At 42.2% G+C, this 20367-nt stretch overlaps 1 protein-coding gene across 1 annotated transcript; it reads left to right on the forward strand.

Moving 5' to 3' along the window:
• The first annotated feature begins 328 nt into the window (after window positions 1–328).
• Window positions 329–12504, forward strand: LOC124111073. Its single transcript, XM_046470623.2, has 6 exons — window positions 329–447; window positions 4699–4800; window positions 6890–7002; window positions 8189–8312; window positions 8674–8730; window positions 10708–12504. The coding sequence occupies exons 2-6, from the start codon at window positions 4710–4712 to the stop codon at window positions 11421–11423; spliced, it is 1101 nt and encodes a 366-aa protein (XP_046326579.2). The 5' UTR covers window positions 329–447; window positions 4699–4709; the 3' UTR covers window positions 11424–12504.
• Window positions 12505–20367: the final 7863 nt, after the last annotated feature.

Here is a 20367-nt window from a genome sequence, read left to right on the forward strand (position 1 = left end):
ATATTAAATCACGAAATTCCTGCCCGCAGTCCTATGTGTGAATGTCATGAATTATACATACATATTGATCAGCAAATTTTGAATCAATATTCCATACACTATACGCGTCGACCTCTTAAGCGCGCTTATCGACAACACCCCCCCTTTGAAGACGACAGTTCGAACTGTCAGCTGTATCGTTAACCACCTGTTGAAATACATTCCGCTCAGTGTCGTCTTCAGTTAAAAGGGCCGTTAACCTATGTTTTATCTGGGGTCAGAGAGCCGAGACGGTTTGTATCGTATGTCAACGGCGTGTCACCGTTAGACAGATCTGTGTTTAAAGCACTCCTCCTTCGATATCACCTAGTGACCGTTATTGTGCTGAGGGCGATTGGTGTCGACTGTCGCGCTCTGTGTCGGACACGAACTCGTATTTGCTGCTGTTTAGGTTAATTGGATCGGAAGGTATGTGTACTTTATTTTACCTGATAGAGTGAATTGATTCTGGGTTGAGGTGACATGCTTCGTTGTTTCGTTTTCTATACGAGCAATCGGTCCTGTATAATATTGATTTTCCTGTGCAAACATCCATTTCGCTATTGGAAATGTAGTTAAATTTTCTTCGGTTGAAGTTATAAGTGATGGGTTAGAAGTTGCATTACAAGTTGTGACGGGTGCCACATGTGGAGCAAGATACAATGACATTTTCGCGAACACCTGGTGTCAACACTATTTGATTGGGATTCATGAACACATGCGTATGGGAATCGTACAATAGTGTTTTCCACCCGTGAAGTTCCGGGTAGAAAACAGGTCATCAATAACCCATACTTGCCGTAGAAGGCGACTATGCTGGTTATAAGAGGCGACTAACGGGATCGGGTGGTCAGGCTCGCTGAATTGGTTGATTCATGTCATCGTATCCCAGTTGCGTAAATCGATGCTCATAATATCAATCACTGGATTGTCTTGACCAGGGTCGATAATTTATCCGCCGTCATATGGGTGGAATATTAGTGTGTGCGGCGTTAAGCAACAATCAATTAGGGATTTGTTTTGCAAGCTTTTATATAAAGGCACCGACGTGCTTTGTCAATGGCAATATTGCAATTTGATCATTAAGTAATGTTTTATTATTTCCGTTTATTTAAAAAAAATGTATTTTGAGACATAAATATATAAGAATTAGTTGTGAGGTTTGTCATTCCCTTCCGGAAGGGTTAGCATATATATATATATATTGTTTATTCCTGATACAAAACTATCATCTGAATGTCAGAATAAGGTGTCTGTATGTGATCAATCGTCGAGCTGTGAACACGTCGTGATTGTGTCGAGCTTGTCGCGGGAGTCGACTATTTGTGATCGGTTGGCTCGGTGACTTGGTTGATGACATCATCGCACCTCGATGGAGGGGAGTCGCTCATTATATCAACCACAAGTTTGTCTGGCCCACCGTCAAGTATTTGCAGACCGTCGTGACAGAACAAGAATATTTCTGACTGCCGTTGAATCAACACACGAACAATAAAAGAATTATTTAATCATACAGATAGGGTCACAGCGTTGTTTACATAAACCAAATACAATATTTATAGCTACCTATACGTGTTAATCTTATATTTACTCGAATATCGATCGTATGTATATTATTATATATACTGAATTTGTCTGAGATCATAGGAGTGCAAGAAAGACATGTAAAATTGAACTGTTATATATAACCTGTTACTTCAATATCCGTAGAGGGTACCAAGCCACCCGTGAAGATCCGGGTTAGAATTGATTTTCAGCAACCCGTGCTTGTCGTAAGAGGCAACTAACGGGATCGGGTGGTCAGGCTCGCTGACTTGGTTGATGCATGTCATCGATCCAAATTGCGTGGATCGATGCTCATGATGTCAATCACTGGATTGTCTGGTCCAGACTCGATTATTTACAGACCACCGTCATATAGCTGGAATATTGCTAAGTGCGGCGGTAAACAAGAAAGAAAACCCAGCCAAAACTTTACAACCCGTGCTTGTCGTTAGAGGCAACTAACGGGATCGGGTGGCCAGCCCGCTGACCTGGTTGATGCATGTCATCGATCCCAATTGCGTGGATCGATGCTCTGGATGTCAATCACTGGATTGTCTGGTCCAGACTCGATTATTTACAGACCACCGTCATATAGCTGGAATATTGCTGAGTGCTGGTTAAACAACAAAGAAAACCAAACCAAAACTTAACAACCCGTGCTTGTCGTAAGAGGCAACAAACGGGATTTGGTATTCGGGCTGGCTGACTTGGTTGATGCATGTCATCGTAACCCAACTCGATGATCATGATGTCAATCACTGGCTTTTGTGGTCCAGAATCGATTATTTACAGACCGCCGTCATATAGGTGGGACATTGGAGTGCACACAAAGGATTTATCACATTACGAATAATACTATGAAAATAGAAAATGGTTGTTGTGAACTGAGATGGTCCTAGTATTTATGTTTATTTGTTATTGTACGCCGGGGAGGGGGGGGGGGGGGGGGGGGGGGGCGGTCGGGTAGCCTAGTGGTTAAAGCGTTCGCTCGTCACGCCGAAGACCTGGGTTAAATTCCCGACATGGTTACATTGTGTGAAGCCCATTTCTGGTGCCCCCCGCCGTGATATTGGTTGATGCATGTCATCGATCCAAAGTGCGTGGATCGATGCTCATGATATTAATCATTGGATTTTCTGGTTCAGACTAAAGTATTTATGAAAGCATACATATGGTGACTGAGTGTTCGTCACTTGAGAAGATTTGGTTGGTTGGTTTGTTGTTTTACGCCGCACTCACCAATATTCCAGCTATATGACGGCGGTCTGTAAATAATCAAGTTTGGACCAGACAATCCAGTGATTAATATCATGAGCATCGATCAACGCAATTGGGATCGATGACATGCATCAACCAAGTCAGCGAGCCTGACCACCCGATCCCGTTAGTCGCCTTTTACAACAAGCATAGTCGCCATTTACGGCAAACCTGTCATGATGTACTTTGCTCAAAATATCGACCATAGGTTAGTCTGGCCTAGTTTAGTTTAATAACAGGTGTCTGTCATACAGCTGGCATATTTGTTACATATGTGTTCAGAAAAAGACATGAAACATAAGCATGTTATCTGGGTCTAAGCGTATTCACGCCCCCACTCTCCATTGCCGAGAGACATGGAGAGATCACGGTAGTTGTGATAACACACACTTGATCTGGATAACCCCTATACGAGGGATCGATACGAAGACACTATCTAACACTCAGGTGAAATGGGGTTTACGTCGCGCTCATGATTATTGTCCCTATATAGCGACGTTCGTGCGTACCTGCGTGCGTGCGTGCGTGCGTGCGTGCGTGTCTGTGTCTGCCTGTGCCATTCCGGACAGATGTCGAGTTTATAGTGCTAGTCCACTAAGATACCAAGCTGCAGTTTAACATGAATACCCCGCTCAGATACAGCATGCTGACTCAGAGTTGACCACGCTAGACCACGGAGAAGGTCAGTTATGAAGTGGTACTCTCTCACACCGAAACAATAGGCTAATGACAAAGCTTTCGTAAAGCGGACATATTGCCAGATATTCATCAAACAAAACTATTTGTCCTTTTATTTCTTAAGAATACACTTATTGTTAGCCTTACATGTATATAGAGGTTATCACGCGAGTGTGTTTGGGGATGGTAAATATCCTGCATTAGGAATAAACATTGTATTTAGCGAGCCAATATAGTTCCAACTGAAATCTGTTTCTTATACAGTGGCGAAGCAACATATACGCAAAACAACAATTGTTTTTAATTGCCTTTCGCGGCAATCCATCGGTCTGTCCGCTAGAGTAACTGCCCTTTGTCAAAGGGAAGCTACTCTAACCCTAGTCTATGAGACGTCACGGCCAAGGTCAGACGTTGTTGACAGTCGGTCTGTCCTGTCATTACAATAAGAAGTGTAGTCAGATGTACACACAGCGACAAAACGAAACAAGGTAACAATTCAAACATATTTCCGCCAAATCCAACTATTTTAATTTGTGGAGGAGGTTTCAAGCCGCAGAGGTCTACAAGCACAGATATGGCTACTGATCCCGCTTGGCTAGGCCTCGTGCCCTCGCCAAATTGTTTCGAAATTTATATCTCCAAAGTTGACAAAACTTATAAAATGCCTTAGCTACGTCACAGTTAGACACAGATTTTCAGTATATTAGACTGTTCTTTTGATAATGATAGCAATTATCCCTGTAGTTTATCCAGATTCCCGATGGTTAATTCTGACTCGATCCCCGAATGACAAGGGCGACGCCATGTTTGTTTATAAACAGTGAAAGTAGTCCCTACTTGACCTTTGATATTTGCATCTCTATCCGCATATGACCCCAACGGATACCGTTTTTATCCGTTGGCTTTATCCTGTCGAGAAACCTACCAATTATATGATAAATCACAATATTCGTACTTTCATATCGTGGGAATTCCGTGTTTGAAGAGGTCTAATTGATCGGGTTGTCAGTCTCAGTGTCTTGGTTAATTTGAATCGTTTATTCTTACTTTCGAAATATACCTTTATTCACACAGCAATGAACAGGTACCGTTAGGGTGAGATGGTAATGTGACGACATATTAAAGTCTTATTATTATTATTATTATTATTATTATTATTTACCCACTCACTATTGCCTGTGTTATTTATGTTACTGAAAGGTTTCGTTACCATGGAGGACATGGAGGTACTGACGAGGGAGGCAATCACCACACTGACAGGGACCACAAAAGCTTACAATGAGAAGCTGTCCGACATTAGCGGTAAGAATATAAGTGACCGTGTTGCTGTATTCAATGCACCATAGTACATTTTCATCTGATTTATCGTCACGCCCCCAAGAAAGACCCGGGCCAGAATTGGTCTTCGGCAACCCATGCTTGTAAGAGGCGACTTAGGGGATCGGGTGGCTGATGCATGTCATCGTATCGTAGATCGATGCTCATGATGTCAATCATTGGATTGTCGGGTCCAGACTTATCGTAACGTTTATTCACTATTCAGCATCTATTCTCGATTATCCGTCCAAAACAACATATAGGCTGGTCAAGCTATGGTTGTTGGTGAGGTACCTGACCGGTCCCTGTTAAAATCGTAATCGGTCTTATCTCAGTGATGTCTGAGACACCATGCCGCAGTTTGGTATGAACACCCCACTGATACAGTATACTGACTCCGAGCCGACCCGTTCTTCTTTTAGTCCCTTAATGCCGAGCGCCAGGCAGGGTAACAACAAGAACCATCTTTTAACTGATGTTGGTATTACACGGCGGATGCTCCACCACTAGTTCACGGAGGCGGCCGAGATGAAATGAAGATTTACTGTCATGTACAAGCATATGTGCAGCATTGTCCACTGGTTGCTGATAGTTATCCATGATATACACTGGAGGTGTGTACGAGACGTGTATGCACCACGCACAACTGACAACAGATTTACAACAAGCACAATGCACACGTTAAGTCTGTCTCCCAAGCAAAACAGCACCATTTATACACCTCATTAAACATGAAACATGTTTAGCATCTAAGCTCAAGTTGACATGTACATTTCTTCAATAATAGGTTTGAGTGTTACCTAAACTGCCAGGCAAAGTTGTTGTTGTTTGGTGTTTAACGCCGCACTCAGCAATATTCCAGCTATATGACGGCAGTCTGTAAATAATCGAGTCTGGACCAGACAACGCAGTGATTGACATAATGAGCATGGATCCACGCAATTGGGAAACAATGACGTGCATCAACCACGTCGGCGAGCCTGACCACCCGATCCCGTTATTCGCCTCTTACGACCAGCATAGTCGCCTTGTACCTCAAGCATGGGTTGCTGAAGACCTACTCTACCCTGGATCGTCACGGGTCGCCAGGCAAAGAAAGCGTTCGCTTGAAAACCGGATTTGAACAAACTATTACAAATGTTATCAGAACAGTCGCTGAAACACTGCAAGATCCAAACCACAATTATGTACCCTTATCAACTACATCATCATCGAATACCCATAAAACATGAGTATATACTTTCTTTAGCCAGGCAGTTTACTTTGTTGTAATGCTTGCCGTAAAGGGCGACTATGCTTGTCGTAAAAGGCGTCTAACGGGAACGGGTGGTCAGGTTCACTGACTTGGTTGATGCATGTCAGTGTATCCCAACTGCGTTGATCGATGATTATGATGTCAATCACTGGATTGTCTGATCCAGACTCGATAATTTACAGACCGCAGTTATAGAGCTGGAATATTGCTGAGTGCGGAGTCAAACAACAAACAAACCAAAAAACTTTGTAGTAGCTTGAAAGATATATTATTAGCTATCTTTTCGATAAAGAATTCGAGTGGTATTTTCCTGATGGTGCTCTTTTTCATCATACAACGAAGTTGTTCATAATATCGATCACTGGTTAGTCTTATGGATTATTGATAGATCATTTGCCGAAGGTGGCGTTTAACAGCAAACCAACAAAAGTACCCCACTTCGTCTTTTTATTACGATGGGGACTTCTGAAGCTGAGACATCGTATGTCCCCATGACTCCCAACGAGGTGACCCGCTTTGGTTGCTGGTGGATTATAGCCCGTGTTTTTTGACAGTTGTAAATTATTTTGTGTTGACAAAGTTTCGTTATTATATAAGTTGGTATTTAGGACGTGCTTGCATATATAAAAAAACTTGTTCTCGTCGCTATATGGCTAAAAAAATGTCGATGCGACGTTTAATGTAACTCACACACTCGTGACTCTCTGACATTGTGATGGTTGATTTCAGTGGATGATGAGTGTTTCTGTCTCGCTCTGATTCTATGGTAAAGTGGTAGTATATGAGATCATGTCTACGCGTTGTTTTGTTTGAATGCAGAGAGCATGGCGAAGCTGGAGGAAGACAAAGCGGACAAGGGGGAGGTTGACAAACACGAGAAGCACACCCTAGACGGCACCTGTCGGTGTAGGATATTCATGGATCTTATTAAGGTTTGTTTGTTTGTTATTTACCCCCGCACTCAGCAATATTCCAGCTATATGATGGCTGTCTGTAAATAATCAAATCTGGGCCAGACAATCCAGTGATTGACATTATAAGCATCGATCTACACAATTGGGAGACAATGACGTGCATCAACGATGTCAGCGAGACTGACCACCCTATCCCCTTCGTCAGCTCTTACGACAAGCATAGCCGCCTTCTGATTAAGGTATGACTACGACTACTACTACTACTACTACTACTACTCTAGTAGTAGTAGTGGTTGTTGTAAGAAGGATAATGATCATATGTTATCATGTTTGTAGCACAGATATACATGTACATGTAACAATAATAATAATAATAATATGACGACGACGACGACGACGATGATGATGATGATGATGATGATGATGATGAAAATGAAACAATTCATATAATTTAAATGTATATACGAATAAAGGAACAATAAAAAATATAGGAAAATAAGCTTTTCTGTCAGAATATTTGAAATAGGTGCATCCAAATTCAACACATGACAGAATCAAATGTTTAGGCTGGGTACCCATAATAGCATATCTTTACATAGTACATATGCGTGGTAGAGCACACGGTGTTGTGGCTGAGCAGGCGATCGAGTGGGTGTACAGAGTTACGTCCCTTATCACACACGTCGCACTGTCTGGAAATCTGAAGATCTGTCTCTCTCTAGTCTAGTCGTGATAAGTTCATTTAACAACGATATCGTATTGACCACAGTCGGTATAATGGTGAGCACTGATTACGTGATAAGTGATGACGATGAGCCGCCGAGATACATTCTCTCGTGTTAGTTTAGGGGTTACCTTCAAGCAGATTTTGCAATGTGTGGACTTTGCACTGGGAAGGATTTTTGCATGAAAATATTATAATTTATCTCTGCCACTGAGTGTTTTGATTTCGTCTCGACGTTCAATGCGACGTTACATTTTAATTCACTCACTCATCACATAGCCGTAGTTAACTTTTTTTGACGGGGGGGGGGGGGGGCAAATATTTGTACAAGTATCACTTGTCCCCAACTTGATTCAAATAAAACTGTTTTCTATAACAAATCTTGTGGGGGGGGGGGGGGGGGGGGGGGGGCAACTGCCCTCCCTGCCCCCCGGCTGGCTACGGCACTGCCTCACTCACTCTCTTTCTCTGTCCACTCAGGAACAAGACCGCCAGGACAAGCTTGACCAACTCCACATCGACATCCTGGAGGCCAACAAAGACCTGATGACGTCACTATCACGTGACGCCAAGGTCTACAGAAAAAAATATGGAGAACTGAGAGGTTCATATATGTTTTGAGAAATGTTCAAGTTCAATTATATAATGCATCGGTTATATGAAGGATCACAATTTATTGATATATAAATACTATGAACAATGTGAAAAAGATTTTCGAAAACAGAGATATACAAAGGAAGAGAATTTATGGATGTCAACTTCATTACATTGAGGAACACAACGTTTCGGAGAATACGCTTACTCCTTCATTCACCTGATGAAGCATATACTCCGAAACGTTGTGTTCCTCATAATAAAGAACTTGACATCCATTCTCTTCCCTATTGGTGTCACTTCTAAATGCCTTTTAAAGACTAGAGATACACAATTTCCTACGTTTGTCACTGATAATATAACTATTTCAGAGGAACGCGGCAAGGCCTTGCAATCGGAAGAAGCGACACAAAGGAACGTTCTGAGATGTAAGTATATTTACGATTTGGGCATATTAATCTAAAGCATATCCCCATTTTATTCTCTGCCTTCAAATCGTAAAGTGGGCACGGGTGGTCCAGCAGCCTGAGGCGCTGTAATCCGTTGTACAGAACTGCGTTCCTCGGGTGTTCCAGAATATTGTCATTGGTTCGAATCCCAGTTTCGCCCTAATTTTGTTTCTTGGTTTGTCACCACCATGCCCCTGTTCGTTGGTTTCACCGTGGTTGTCAACGTCTGAGACCTGCATCACTTCTGCCGGTGTCCATGCAGGAAGCAAAGGCACTGTAAGTCTCCGTGGTCCCTAGTATTGTGATCTCCCTTTAATTACTGACGAGCCGCCTCCATGGTCTTGTGGTAGAGCGTCCGCCCGGAGAGCGGAAGGTCCGGGGTTCGATCCCCGGCCGCGTCATACCAAAAGACGTTAAAAGATGGTACTTGTTGTTACCCTGTCTGGCGCTCGGCATTAAGGGGCTAAAACAAGGACTGGTCGGCTCGGAGTCAGTATACTGTGTCTGAGTGGGGAATTCATGTTAAACTGCGGCATGGTATCTCAGTGAGCTAGCACTATAAATCGGCATCAGTCCGGACTAGTACAAGCAGCCACACAAACACACACACGTACATGCACGTCGCTATATAAGTGCAATAATCTTGGACGCGACGTTAAACCCCATTTCACCTCACCTCACCTTAATTACTGACGATCTCTAGCCCATTTTTATATTGTGTTGTTAACTCATTCTTTCTGCTTTTAAATGTTCCTCAACTAGTTTTAATTCTTATCAGTAATATTCTAGTTATCGTACTGTCCTTCGATGACAGGTTTTTATAAAGTCTAAATAAATGTATTATTTATGTATAACTTCTCGTCACGATATGGCTGAAATATTGCCGATGTGACGTTAAATATTAACTCATTCACTCGCACTGCACCACTATCTACTTCACGTTCCTTTCCAGCTGTCACGCCGTGATATATGATTGAAATAATATTCAAAGCTTTGTGAAACTAAACTCCCTCACAAACTGAAACCTTAAAACGTGAAATAATATCTCAACTTTTCTTCATGTATTATGTATGCAATCTATAGAACAACATCATAGATCCTGAAATAACATATGGTGAGTGAGTGAGTTGGGTATACGCTTCTCGTACAGTATTCCAGTTATATCAGTGAGTGAGTTGTGTTTAACGCCGCTTTGAACAGTATTCCAGTTATATCTCGGCGTGTCAGCTTAATGTGGGAGGAAAGCCCGAAGTGATGCAGTTCTCAGACGTTTACCACATCAATGAAACCCACGAGCACGGGTATGGTGCTGACAAACCTAGAAACATAATCGGGGCGAATCCGGATTCGATTCAACAATCATAGGTTTCTGGCGTGCCCAAGGGACGCAACTCTGTACAATGTGTGAAGCCCATTTCTGGTGTCCCCCGCCGTGATATTGCTGGAATATTGCTAGAGGCGGCATAAAACCATACTCACTCACTCACTCTGAATTCTAACCCGGATCTTAACAGGTCCGTTACAATGATGTCACACTAGAACAAGTACAACACATCGTTTTATCCAAAATATCGACACGGTTGACTTCGAGTTGGCTTAGGGGCGGTCGGGTAGACTGGCGGTTAAAGCGTTCGTTCGTCACGCCGAAGACCCGGGTTTGATTCCCTACGTGAGTACAATGTGTGAAGCCCATTTCCGGAGTCCCCGCCGTGATATTGCTGGAATATTGCTAAAAGCGGCGTAAAACCATACGCACTCACTCACTTACTCGTGTTGGCCAAAAGAAAAGTAATGAGTGAAAAAGGTTTTGCGATATTTTAGCAATATTGCCTGAATTGGGGAATTGAACTCAGGCCTTACTCGCGACGTGCGAACACTGTAACCATTAGACTACCCCTCCGCCCCCGGAGACACATCACGATAGGTACTGACTCAAGTCTGTACATCTTGTTCCAGGTCCGTCTATCGCATTTGACCGAGAGACAGGCCATAAGGATGTCACTTTCACAGAAGAGGGCGCTCTTCACAACCAGACAACCAAGGACCCGATCAACCGTCATGACAGGGAACTGTCGAATGTTACGGGCGCCGTCGGCAACAGATGCTTCTTCAAAACCGACATCGGCTACTTTGGGGTGAAAGCTGACGTGCAGATCGTCCGCACAGCGAAAATTGACAAAGCTCGTCTCTACGACATCTTTGACGTCTACATCGGCGAACAGGACGTCATCGACAATCTCAGAGACCCTGGCGTTTTGTACCAACATAACATGTTCGGCGTCAACGTCTGGTACAGCAACATGCGTGAGGAGGTCATCATCGACATCCTGAGCAGCTCAAAACATCTGGATAGATACACTCTTCCCAAGAAAGTCAAACATGGCGGCCGCTTTCAGATCGAACTCGGTTTCCTGGTAGACATGCAAAGGGCGACAATTCATGTCCTGGATGGTCAGACGCGGAAGGTGATTGGCTCAGCGAGGAAGCTTAACACTACTGAACCAATGTGGCCGGCTGTTCAGATCCACCACTGCTACTATGAGCCACAGTATTTCGACACAAATATAACATTTGCTCGCGTATTTGATGGCGTTAAATCAGACAATGGATGGAGGAAATATTTGATGTCGTTGGTCAAAGAACGTGAGCATGAACTCATCCAAATATTGTAGAACACGAGAACGTGATTGTATTGTGTGTGTCCTTTATTAGCCCCCACTCCTATGTGTACATTAGAATACTACTTGTCATTATGTGATACGTCATGCTGTCATGATTTAATTGTAAAGCAACTATGATGATAAGTCGTGATGATGTCATACTTTGGAAAAAGAACTATCATTTTATATATTGAAGTTGTCATGATAATTCGTGATGACATGCTTTGTAAAGGAACTGTCATGCTGTATATTGAAGCTGTCATGCTAAATCGGGATGTCATGCTTTGTAAAGGAACTGTCATGCTGTATATTTAAGCTGTCATGCTAATTCGGGATGTCATGCTTTGTAAAGGAACTGTCATGCTATATATTGAAGCTGCCATGCTAATTCGTGACGTCATAATTTGTAAAGGATCTGTCATGATATATATATTGAAGCTGTCATGCTAAGTCGTTATGCCATGCTATGTTAAAGAACTGTCATGCTATATATTGAAGACCATGCTAATTCGTGACGTCATGCTTTGTAAAGGAACTGGCATGCTATATATTAAAGCTGTCATGCTAATTCGTGACGTCATACTTTGTAAAGGAACTGTCATGATATATATATTGAAGCTGTCATGCTAATTCTTGACGTCATGCTTTGTAAAGGAACTGTCATGCTATTTATTGAAGCTGTCATGCTAAGTCGTTATGCCATGCTTTGTAAAGGAACTGTCATGCTATATATTAAAGCTGTCATGCTAATTCGTGATGTCATGCTTTGTAAAGGAACTGTCATGCTATATATTGAAGACCATGCTATATATTAAAGCTGTCATGCTAATTCGTGATGTCATGCTTTGTAAAGCAACTATCATGCTCTATAAAGAAGCTGTCATGTTAATTTGTGATGATGTCATCCTTTGTGAAGAAACGAGCTGTGCTGTGAAAAGTTGAAATACAAACATGTCTGTGTGCCTTACATTACAACTTGTAATTATCTAGAAACTATTCTTACATGGATGCATCACGCAGAGACACATGCTTTTTTTCTGAAAACATATACATTAATTACGCCGGATGTCTGTTGCCACATCACCCACTTCCATTACTGATTGTTTCAAGCGCATGTAAAATATAGTCGAAACAACTCCAGATAACATAACTACGAACGTGTCCATCACAATGAAAGCGAATAAATCTTCCACAATCACAAGAAATCTAATCCCGACTATGTTTATGAATCGCCATCAAGTAATGATGATATGAGGTGTTTGCGAAAAGGTGAGCATTGCCTGACCCACCGGTGGTACCAGTCACAAACACATGCAAAGGCAAGGCAATTGTTCACCTGTACGGGAACATATGGTACAAGTCAAAATAGGGATTTGCATCGGACATCATTTTTTGTAGTTAATGCGGTCAAAGTTGGAAATGTCCTCCACATGTCTAACAAAAAGGTTTTTGAAAGTTTTATTGAGGCCTTGAATGTTATTGTGGTAAGAGGGATCGGGCGGTCAGGCCAGCTGACTTGGTTGATGCATGTCATCGTATCCCAATAGCGTGTATCGATGTTCATGATGTTCACAATCACTGGATTGTCTGGTCCAGACTCTATCATTTACAGACCGCCGTCAAATGGGTGGAATATTGCTGAGTGCGGCGTTAAAAAACAAACAAACAACATAACATGAAATGAATGTTACCTCTTGCGTTGAAGAAGGAAAACGAGCATGTCCTTGGCTAGTTTTAGCTTTTGACTGTTTATATTTGAGACAAAAATACAGTTAACATCTACATAGACAGGACCATGTATCAAAATATCTGTTTATTCGAAAAACCAAATATGTACAACTTCCGATTGTTTAATTAGGAAACCCTCAACTAAACTGTAGGGCAAAAGAAATATATACAACCATTAATGGAGGCTGAAGATGAAACAAATAAAACATGCTTATTCGATGAGGATGTATTTTATACGGGTATTATAACTGTCTTTTGGACCTTAAGTGTGCTGTGTTTCGGCGACTGTTTACTGGCTAGTAAGTGAGTGAGTTGAGTTTAACATGATTTGAACAGCATACTAGCGATATGCCCGGAGGAAAACCCGAAGTGATGCAGGTTTCAGACTTTTACCACTTTGGTGAAAACCATGTGAACGGACATGGTGCTGTCAAACCCAGAAACGAAATCGGGGCGAACCCGGGATTCGAACCCAATATCATAGGTTTGTAGCGTGCCCAAGGGACGCAACTCTGCATAATTGCTGCGCCTTAGACGACTTGGCCACCCGTGCCCCAGTGTTCAGGATTGTAATATTTTCGCCACGTTTGTTATATTTTTGTCAAATCTGATTTTCAAGTGTATACATATCTTCTGTTAGTAATGACCAATACTTCGCTAGTATTTGCAAGACTCGTGAACATCCGGGTATAGAATAGGTTCTTTTAGGCACCCATCCCTGCCGTAAGAGGCAACTGTGCATTTTCTTGTCGTAAGAGGCGACAAACGAAATCGGGTGATCAGGCTTGTTGACTTGGTTGATGCACGTCATCGTATCCCAACTGCGTTGATCGATGTTCATGATGTCAATCACTGGATTGTTTAGTTAGATTGGATAATTTACACACCGATGTCCTGTAGGTGGAATATTGCTGAGTGCGGCATAAAACTACAAACAAACAAACTGTATTTTTCCAGTGGTTATTCAGGACGGATGTCATAAACATCATATGTGTAACACGAGGCAAATAGAGCTGGTTTTGTACTGATAGCAGAAAGTCCGGGTATGACCCTGCATAATTGGTCTCCAGTAGGTTATACTGGTCGTCAGAGACGACTAAAACGATCGGTGGTCAGGTTCTGTGACTTATATGATGTAGCTGCGTGACATTATTAACCTCGGCGTGTATCGTTGCTCACAATATTGGTCATTGGATTGTCCAGTCTGGACTCGTTTATTTACAGCCGCCCCTCCTATAGTTGGAGAGTGTTGCGTTAGGCAACAAACAAATCTTCTGATATACACTGATGGCCAACCAACATGAACACGACCCGTGCAGCTGCACCTTCCAACCATGTCTTTTCGCAATTGATAGGCTAACACTGTTGACCACTGATTTGCCTGGTGTTCTTAATACAGTCAAGGAAGGTTTTTTATATTCCGTGAAGTATTTGAGACATGTGGTATTAATGCCATGTGGGTTCTCAAAAACTCAAAGGGTCACATGGGTTTGCTTGACTTTTTGCAATCTCATAAAAGAACCAAGTTCCATTCTGTCAATACACTTGATTTTTCAACTTTGAACACCACTATCCCACATGACAAACATAAGGAACCACTTCATTCCTTGATGTTATATTTTAACACGTGGTGAACACAGATACAGTCACGTATCTATATTCAGAGGTTCAGGACAATTTGTGAAAAATTAAAGCAAATGTCATCTGAAGTTTACTGAGAAAACAATATGTGAAATGCTGGACTCCCGCATTGATAACATCTACGTTAGATTTGGGGGTGGGACATTTAGGCAGTAGGCATCTCATGGGCACCAATTGTGCTCCCCTATTTGCGGATCTGTTTCTTTATGCATATGAATCAGAATTTCTGTTCGGATTGACGAAGTGAAAACAAGGTAATTTGGCCAAGACGTTTTACTTAAGCTTCAGGTATATCGATGATCTGATCGATGATGATCGTTCAATAACAATCAAATAGCCACTTCCCTTTCACAGATTTATCCACCTGAACTCGAAATAAAGGAGACCAGTGAGACCGCTTTATCTGTTTCATATTTCGATCTGTGCATAAAGATTCAGAGTGACAAAACACTCTTCACAAGACTGTATGACAAGCGAGATGACTTCAACTTTCCAATAGTCAACTTTCCCTGCATGTCGAGCAATATTCCAGCAGCTCCAGCCTTTGGTGTCTATATTTCGCAACTTTTGAGATACAAACGAGCATGTTCTTTCTACCAAGATTTCAAAGAGCGTCATATGACTCTTCCTCAGAATTTGTTTGATCAAGGTTACAACATTCAAGACCTAAGTAAAGTTTTCAAAAAAGTTTGATGGTAGACATGTGGAGGACATTTCCAAATTTGACGCATCAATGACAAAAATGATGTCTGATGCAATTCACTGTTTTGACTTGTACCATATGTTCCCATGTTTTGTTTCCGGTGAACAATTGACTTACCTTTGCATGTGTTTGTGACTGATGACACCATAGGGGCAGAATACGATCACCTTTTAGCTAACACCTTGTATCATTACTATTTGGTAGTGATTCATAAACATATGCTCATGATACAGTCGGAATTGTACAATCGACTCTGCTTATGCAGAGATTTCTATTGGATGTGGAAAGGGTTCTGTCGTTTTAGCTACCTTTTATTACTTTAAACTGTTTGTAGTGCAACCATGTAGCCAGTGAGTTTGACTGGTATTTTACAAATATCACGGCGTATCAGGCAAACGCGGAAGAACAGCCTAATTGGTGCAGATGGTACCACTTTACCGCCCAGGTGAAACTCATTTACATGGTGTGCTGCTGACAAACTAATGATTCGTGATGACTTGTGGATTAATGCACACTAGTTTACAGATAAACCGAGTTAACCGGTAAATTTCTAGGTCAACGATATTCCGATTTAATGAAACGCTACCCATAAGGGTAGGTGAGGTGAGGTGAACTGGGGTTTAACGTCGCGTCCAAGATTATTGCACTTATATAGCGACGTGCATGCACGTGTGTGTGTGTTTGTGTGGCTGCTTGTACTAGTCCGGACTGATGCCGATTTATAGTGCTAGCTCACTGAGATACCTTGCCGCAGTTTAACCCCACTCAGACACTGTATACTGACTCTGAGCCGACCAGTCCTTGTTTTAGCCCCTTAATGCCGAGCGCCAGACAGGGTAACAACAAGTACCATCTTTTAACGTCTTTTGGTATGACGCGGTCGGGGATCGAACCCCGGACCTTCCGCTCTCCGGGCGGACGCTCTACCACAAGACCACGGAGGCGGCCCCATAAGGGTAGAATGATCGTGTGTAATATCTGTCAGGTATTTACACGTGTGCATTTTTTGGTGATTCTCGATTCTGATTTCGTCAATTAAAGACGTATGACGTCACAATGCTTTAATCTTGAGATGAAATACTAGATGACGTCATGTATTGTTCATGACGCCATAAATTGATTACATTACTCAGTAGGGCTACGTTTTATACGTTGTATTTTATTTTCATTTTCTCTCTTAAAATTTCAGTGAGTAAAATATGGAATAACCTGCTCAAAACTTCGAGTGATGGATTATCTCTCCCTCGTGATTGAATTAATCCGTAAGTCCCTGGACAGAGGTTCCGCATTATCACTATTCATCCACAGTGACGGTTAATCCGTAATTCTTCGTATCTCGTTGGTTATTCTGTAATTATTAGTAAGTTTATATGTTGTTTAACGCCGCATTAAGCAATATTCCAGCTATATGACGGCGGTCTGTAAATAATCGAGTCTGGACCAGACAATCCGGTGATTGATGACATGAGCATCGATCCACACATGCATCAACCAAGTCAGCGAGCCTGACCACCCGTTAGTCACCTCTTACGACAAGTATAGTCGCTTTTTACGTATAAGTAAGTACTGATGTCTTTTTTTAAATATATACACACCAATATTATCGGAAGAATGAAATAATGAGGTTTGTAAAAGAGGAAAACTATTTTCCTTGTTTCAAAGACACGTTCAGGACAGATACTCCACTCAATTAACATTCTATCATTGGATTCTTCATTGGAAATTAGGATTAACTGTGGTTCTTGATATGCCAACTTTCCGCAGGTGAAGGAGGTGAGGTGAGCTGGGGTTTAACGTCGCGTCCAAGATTATTGCACTTATCTAGCGACGTGTGTATGTATGTGTGATCGCTTGTACTAGTCCGGACCAATGCCGATTTAATAATGCTAGACAAGTGACATACCATGCCGCAGTTTAACATGGACACCCCATTAACACAATATACTGACTCCAAGCCGACCAGTCCATGTTTTATCTCTTAATGCCGGGCGCCAGGCAGGGTAACAACAACTACCATATTTTAACTTCTTTTGTTATGACGTGGTCAGGATCAACCGCTGACCTTCCGCTCTCCGGGCAGACGCTCTATCCACAAGACCACGGTCTGCAGGCCAAGTAAGATACAATTCTTTCGGGGGTTATTTGGTTAGCATAATACATACTATCATCCTCGGTAATGCATGGTACCCGTGAAGATCCGGGTTAGAAAAGGTCTTCAGCAACCCATGCTTGCCGTGAAAGAAGACTTTGCTTGTCGTAAGAGGCGACTAACGGGATGGGGTGGTCAGGCTCGCTGACTTGGTTGATGCATGTCATCGATCCCATGGCCAATTGCGCGGATCGATGCTCATGGTATTAATCACTGGATTGTCTGGTCCAGACTCGATTATTTACAGACCGCCGTCATATAGCTGGAATATTGGTGAGTGCGGCGTTAAACAACAAACCAACCAACGGTAATGCCTGGTGATTATATATCAACTGATCTCATGCAAGAACAAGCAGGAACAAGGTGTTTGATAAGACTTAAAAAAATGGAAAACGGTGCTCTCTTCAACAAAGTCTGCTTACTTTGGTGCTTCACACTGAAGGTTATGCGTGGGAAGTGAAGATAGCCAGATCATGGTGTATGTTTGCCACCTTTACGATCCAGGCATTAGATTACCTTGTAATAAACACGGATTTGTTCTGTGATAGTTTGTTAAACGTTAACTCCTGCCTATTTCTTGACTCAGTCCAACTTTACCTGAGGCTGCACAGCCAGGAATTCATGTTGGAATTCGTCTCTTGCACGTCTCTTTCACATTGTTTCTGATTGATTTTGAGGGCCGCCTCCGCGGTCTAGTGGTTGAGCGTCCGCCCGGAGAGCGGAAGGTCCAGGGTTTGATCCCCGGCCGCGTTATGCCAAAAGACGTTAAAAGATGGTCAATATACTGTGTCTGAGTGGGGTATTCATGTTACACTGCGGCATGGTATCTCAGCGTGCTAGCACTATAAATCGGCATCAGTCCGGACTAGTACAAGCAGCCACACACCCACACATACGTGCATGCACGTCGCAATGATCTTGGACGCGACGTTAAACCTCATATCACCTCACCTCCCCTGTTTGATTTTGTCTTTACTTCGAAGTGTATTTCTTGTTTCGGTTGAGCATAGAATAGCATAGATGCTTCATATCGTTTATTCACCCGTTGAAGGAGTAAGTATATACGTTGTGTTCATCATGATAAAGAAGTAGACATCCATAAACTCTCTTCCTTGTGTCTCACTTCTAAATGCCTTTCAAAGACTTGATTGAATAAGGAGTCTAAAACACGGTCCTTATGTTACATCAGCTATATGCGGTGGGATCTGGTGGGATACGGTTTGCAACACTAGCAGTCCGGATAAGTCCATCCACCCACCGTCATTAGCAGTAGCCTAGCTAGGTCATGCAGTGAGCATGGCGTTAATGGGTCATCCATGGCGTCTTCCAGTTAGGTGAAACCAACCAACAAGAACATGGTGCTGACAATCCAAAATCAAAATAGGAGTGAATGAGCGAATCCTGACATTTCTAAGGGAGGCAATGTGTTGCGGCACAATAGATAATCATGCCTCACTGTATGTCCTTATGACCTGATCACTCGATCCCGTTAGTCGCCTCTTACGACAAGCATAGCCGCCTCTTACGACAAGCATGGGTTGTTGAAGATCAATTTTTACCCGGATCTTCACGGAATGTCCTGATAAATATTGCTAATACAAATATATTACGAATGACTTATCCATTTCGCCTTGCCTCGCTTTGTAATTTGAGACTCACAAACAATACTGAAAAAAAGTATTCACACGCAGAGAATAGTGCAGAAGATTTCGGTGTTTCAAATCCAACTTCCAACGAATTTCAAACTGAAACACTACACCCAGTTCTCATAATTCGTTTTCCTCACACATGAAGTTGCCACCACGTGACATAACTGAACTACTGTTTAAAAAAACAGGGTAAAAACCATGTCACTCTCTTCATGCTACAGAACTAATTTCCAAATATACTGAACATTACATAATATTTTGAGGGATATTGTTATAAACGTGTGTGTCCAGTCTTTACAACAACAAAAATCCGCAAAACTATTGATGATCCCTAAACCTTTTGTTCTGTGTATTTCAAATCATCAGGTCAATGGTTGGCTTTTCAGCGTGCCAAGAATATTTCATAAATAACATCCTAGCCTCGGCGAGTCATGACCCAGCCAATCATGCGTCAAGCCATCCACTGCCAGATAGATACCTGGCTTGCGATTCCGTTCAACCAGGTGGAAAAGACCGCAATCTGTTTCCCTTGCTCACAAGCCTGCGTCTGTAATCTGAGCGTCTGTAGACGCCAAGTACAATAGGGAAGGCAATCACACAGAATGTTATTACCTAACTAACAACTAATTAGCAGCGTGAAAAGAATTAGCTGACACAACCGAATCCGAAAAAGCATTTACTTGCCCATCTCCCAACAAATTTGAGCAGTGTTTGTTTTTCTAAAGGTGCTGATATTCCAGTTGAACGATACAAGAGAGTGAGCAATTCTCATAATGTTTGAACCAATTTGATGATCTTCATAACAGTATGATTATGAATCAAGAAACGGGTGTTGATAGTTTGGTTTGGTTTTCCCAACATTATTACAACGAACTAAAACTATTTAGTGAATCTCTCTCCAATGATGATACCAGAATTGCTGTTGATTTGAGTAACGTTTTCAATTGCCCATGCCTCACCGTTATGTGATATATACCACTCAACATTTACTAGGGACCTCACCTTTGACAACGGATGACTATTTTGGTCCTTGGCAAATTTTGAGTAGTGTAGTTCGTGAGAATACTTTTTAGCGTATCTGTCGAA

The sequence above is a fragment of the Haliotis rufescens genome, unplaced genomic scaffold (genome assembly GCF_023055435.1).
Source record: "Haliotis rufescens isolate VD_foot unplaced genomic scaffold, xgHalRufe1.0.p SCAF_9, whole genome shotgun sequence".
Lineage (NCBI taxonomy): Eukaryota > Metazoa > Mollusca > Gastropoda > Lepetellida > Haliotidae > Haliotis > Haliotis rufescens.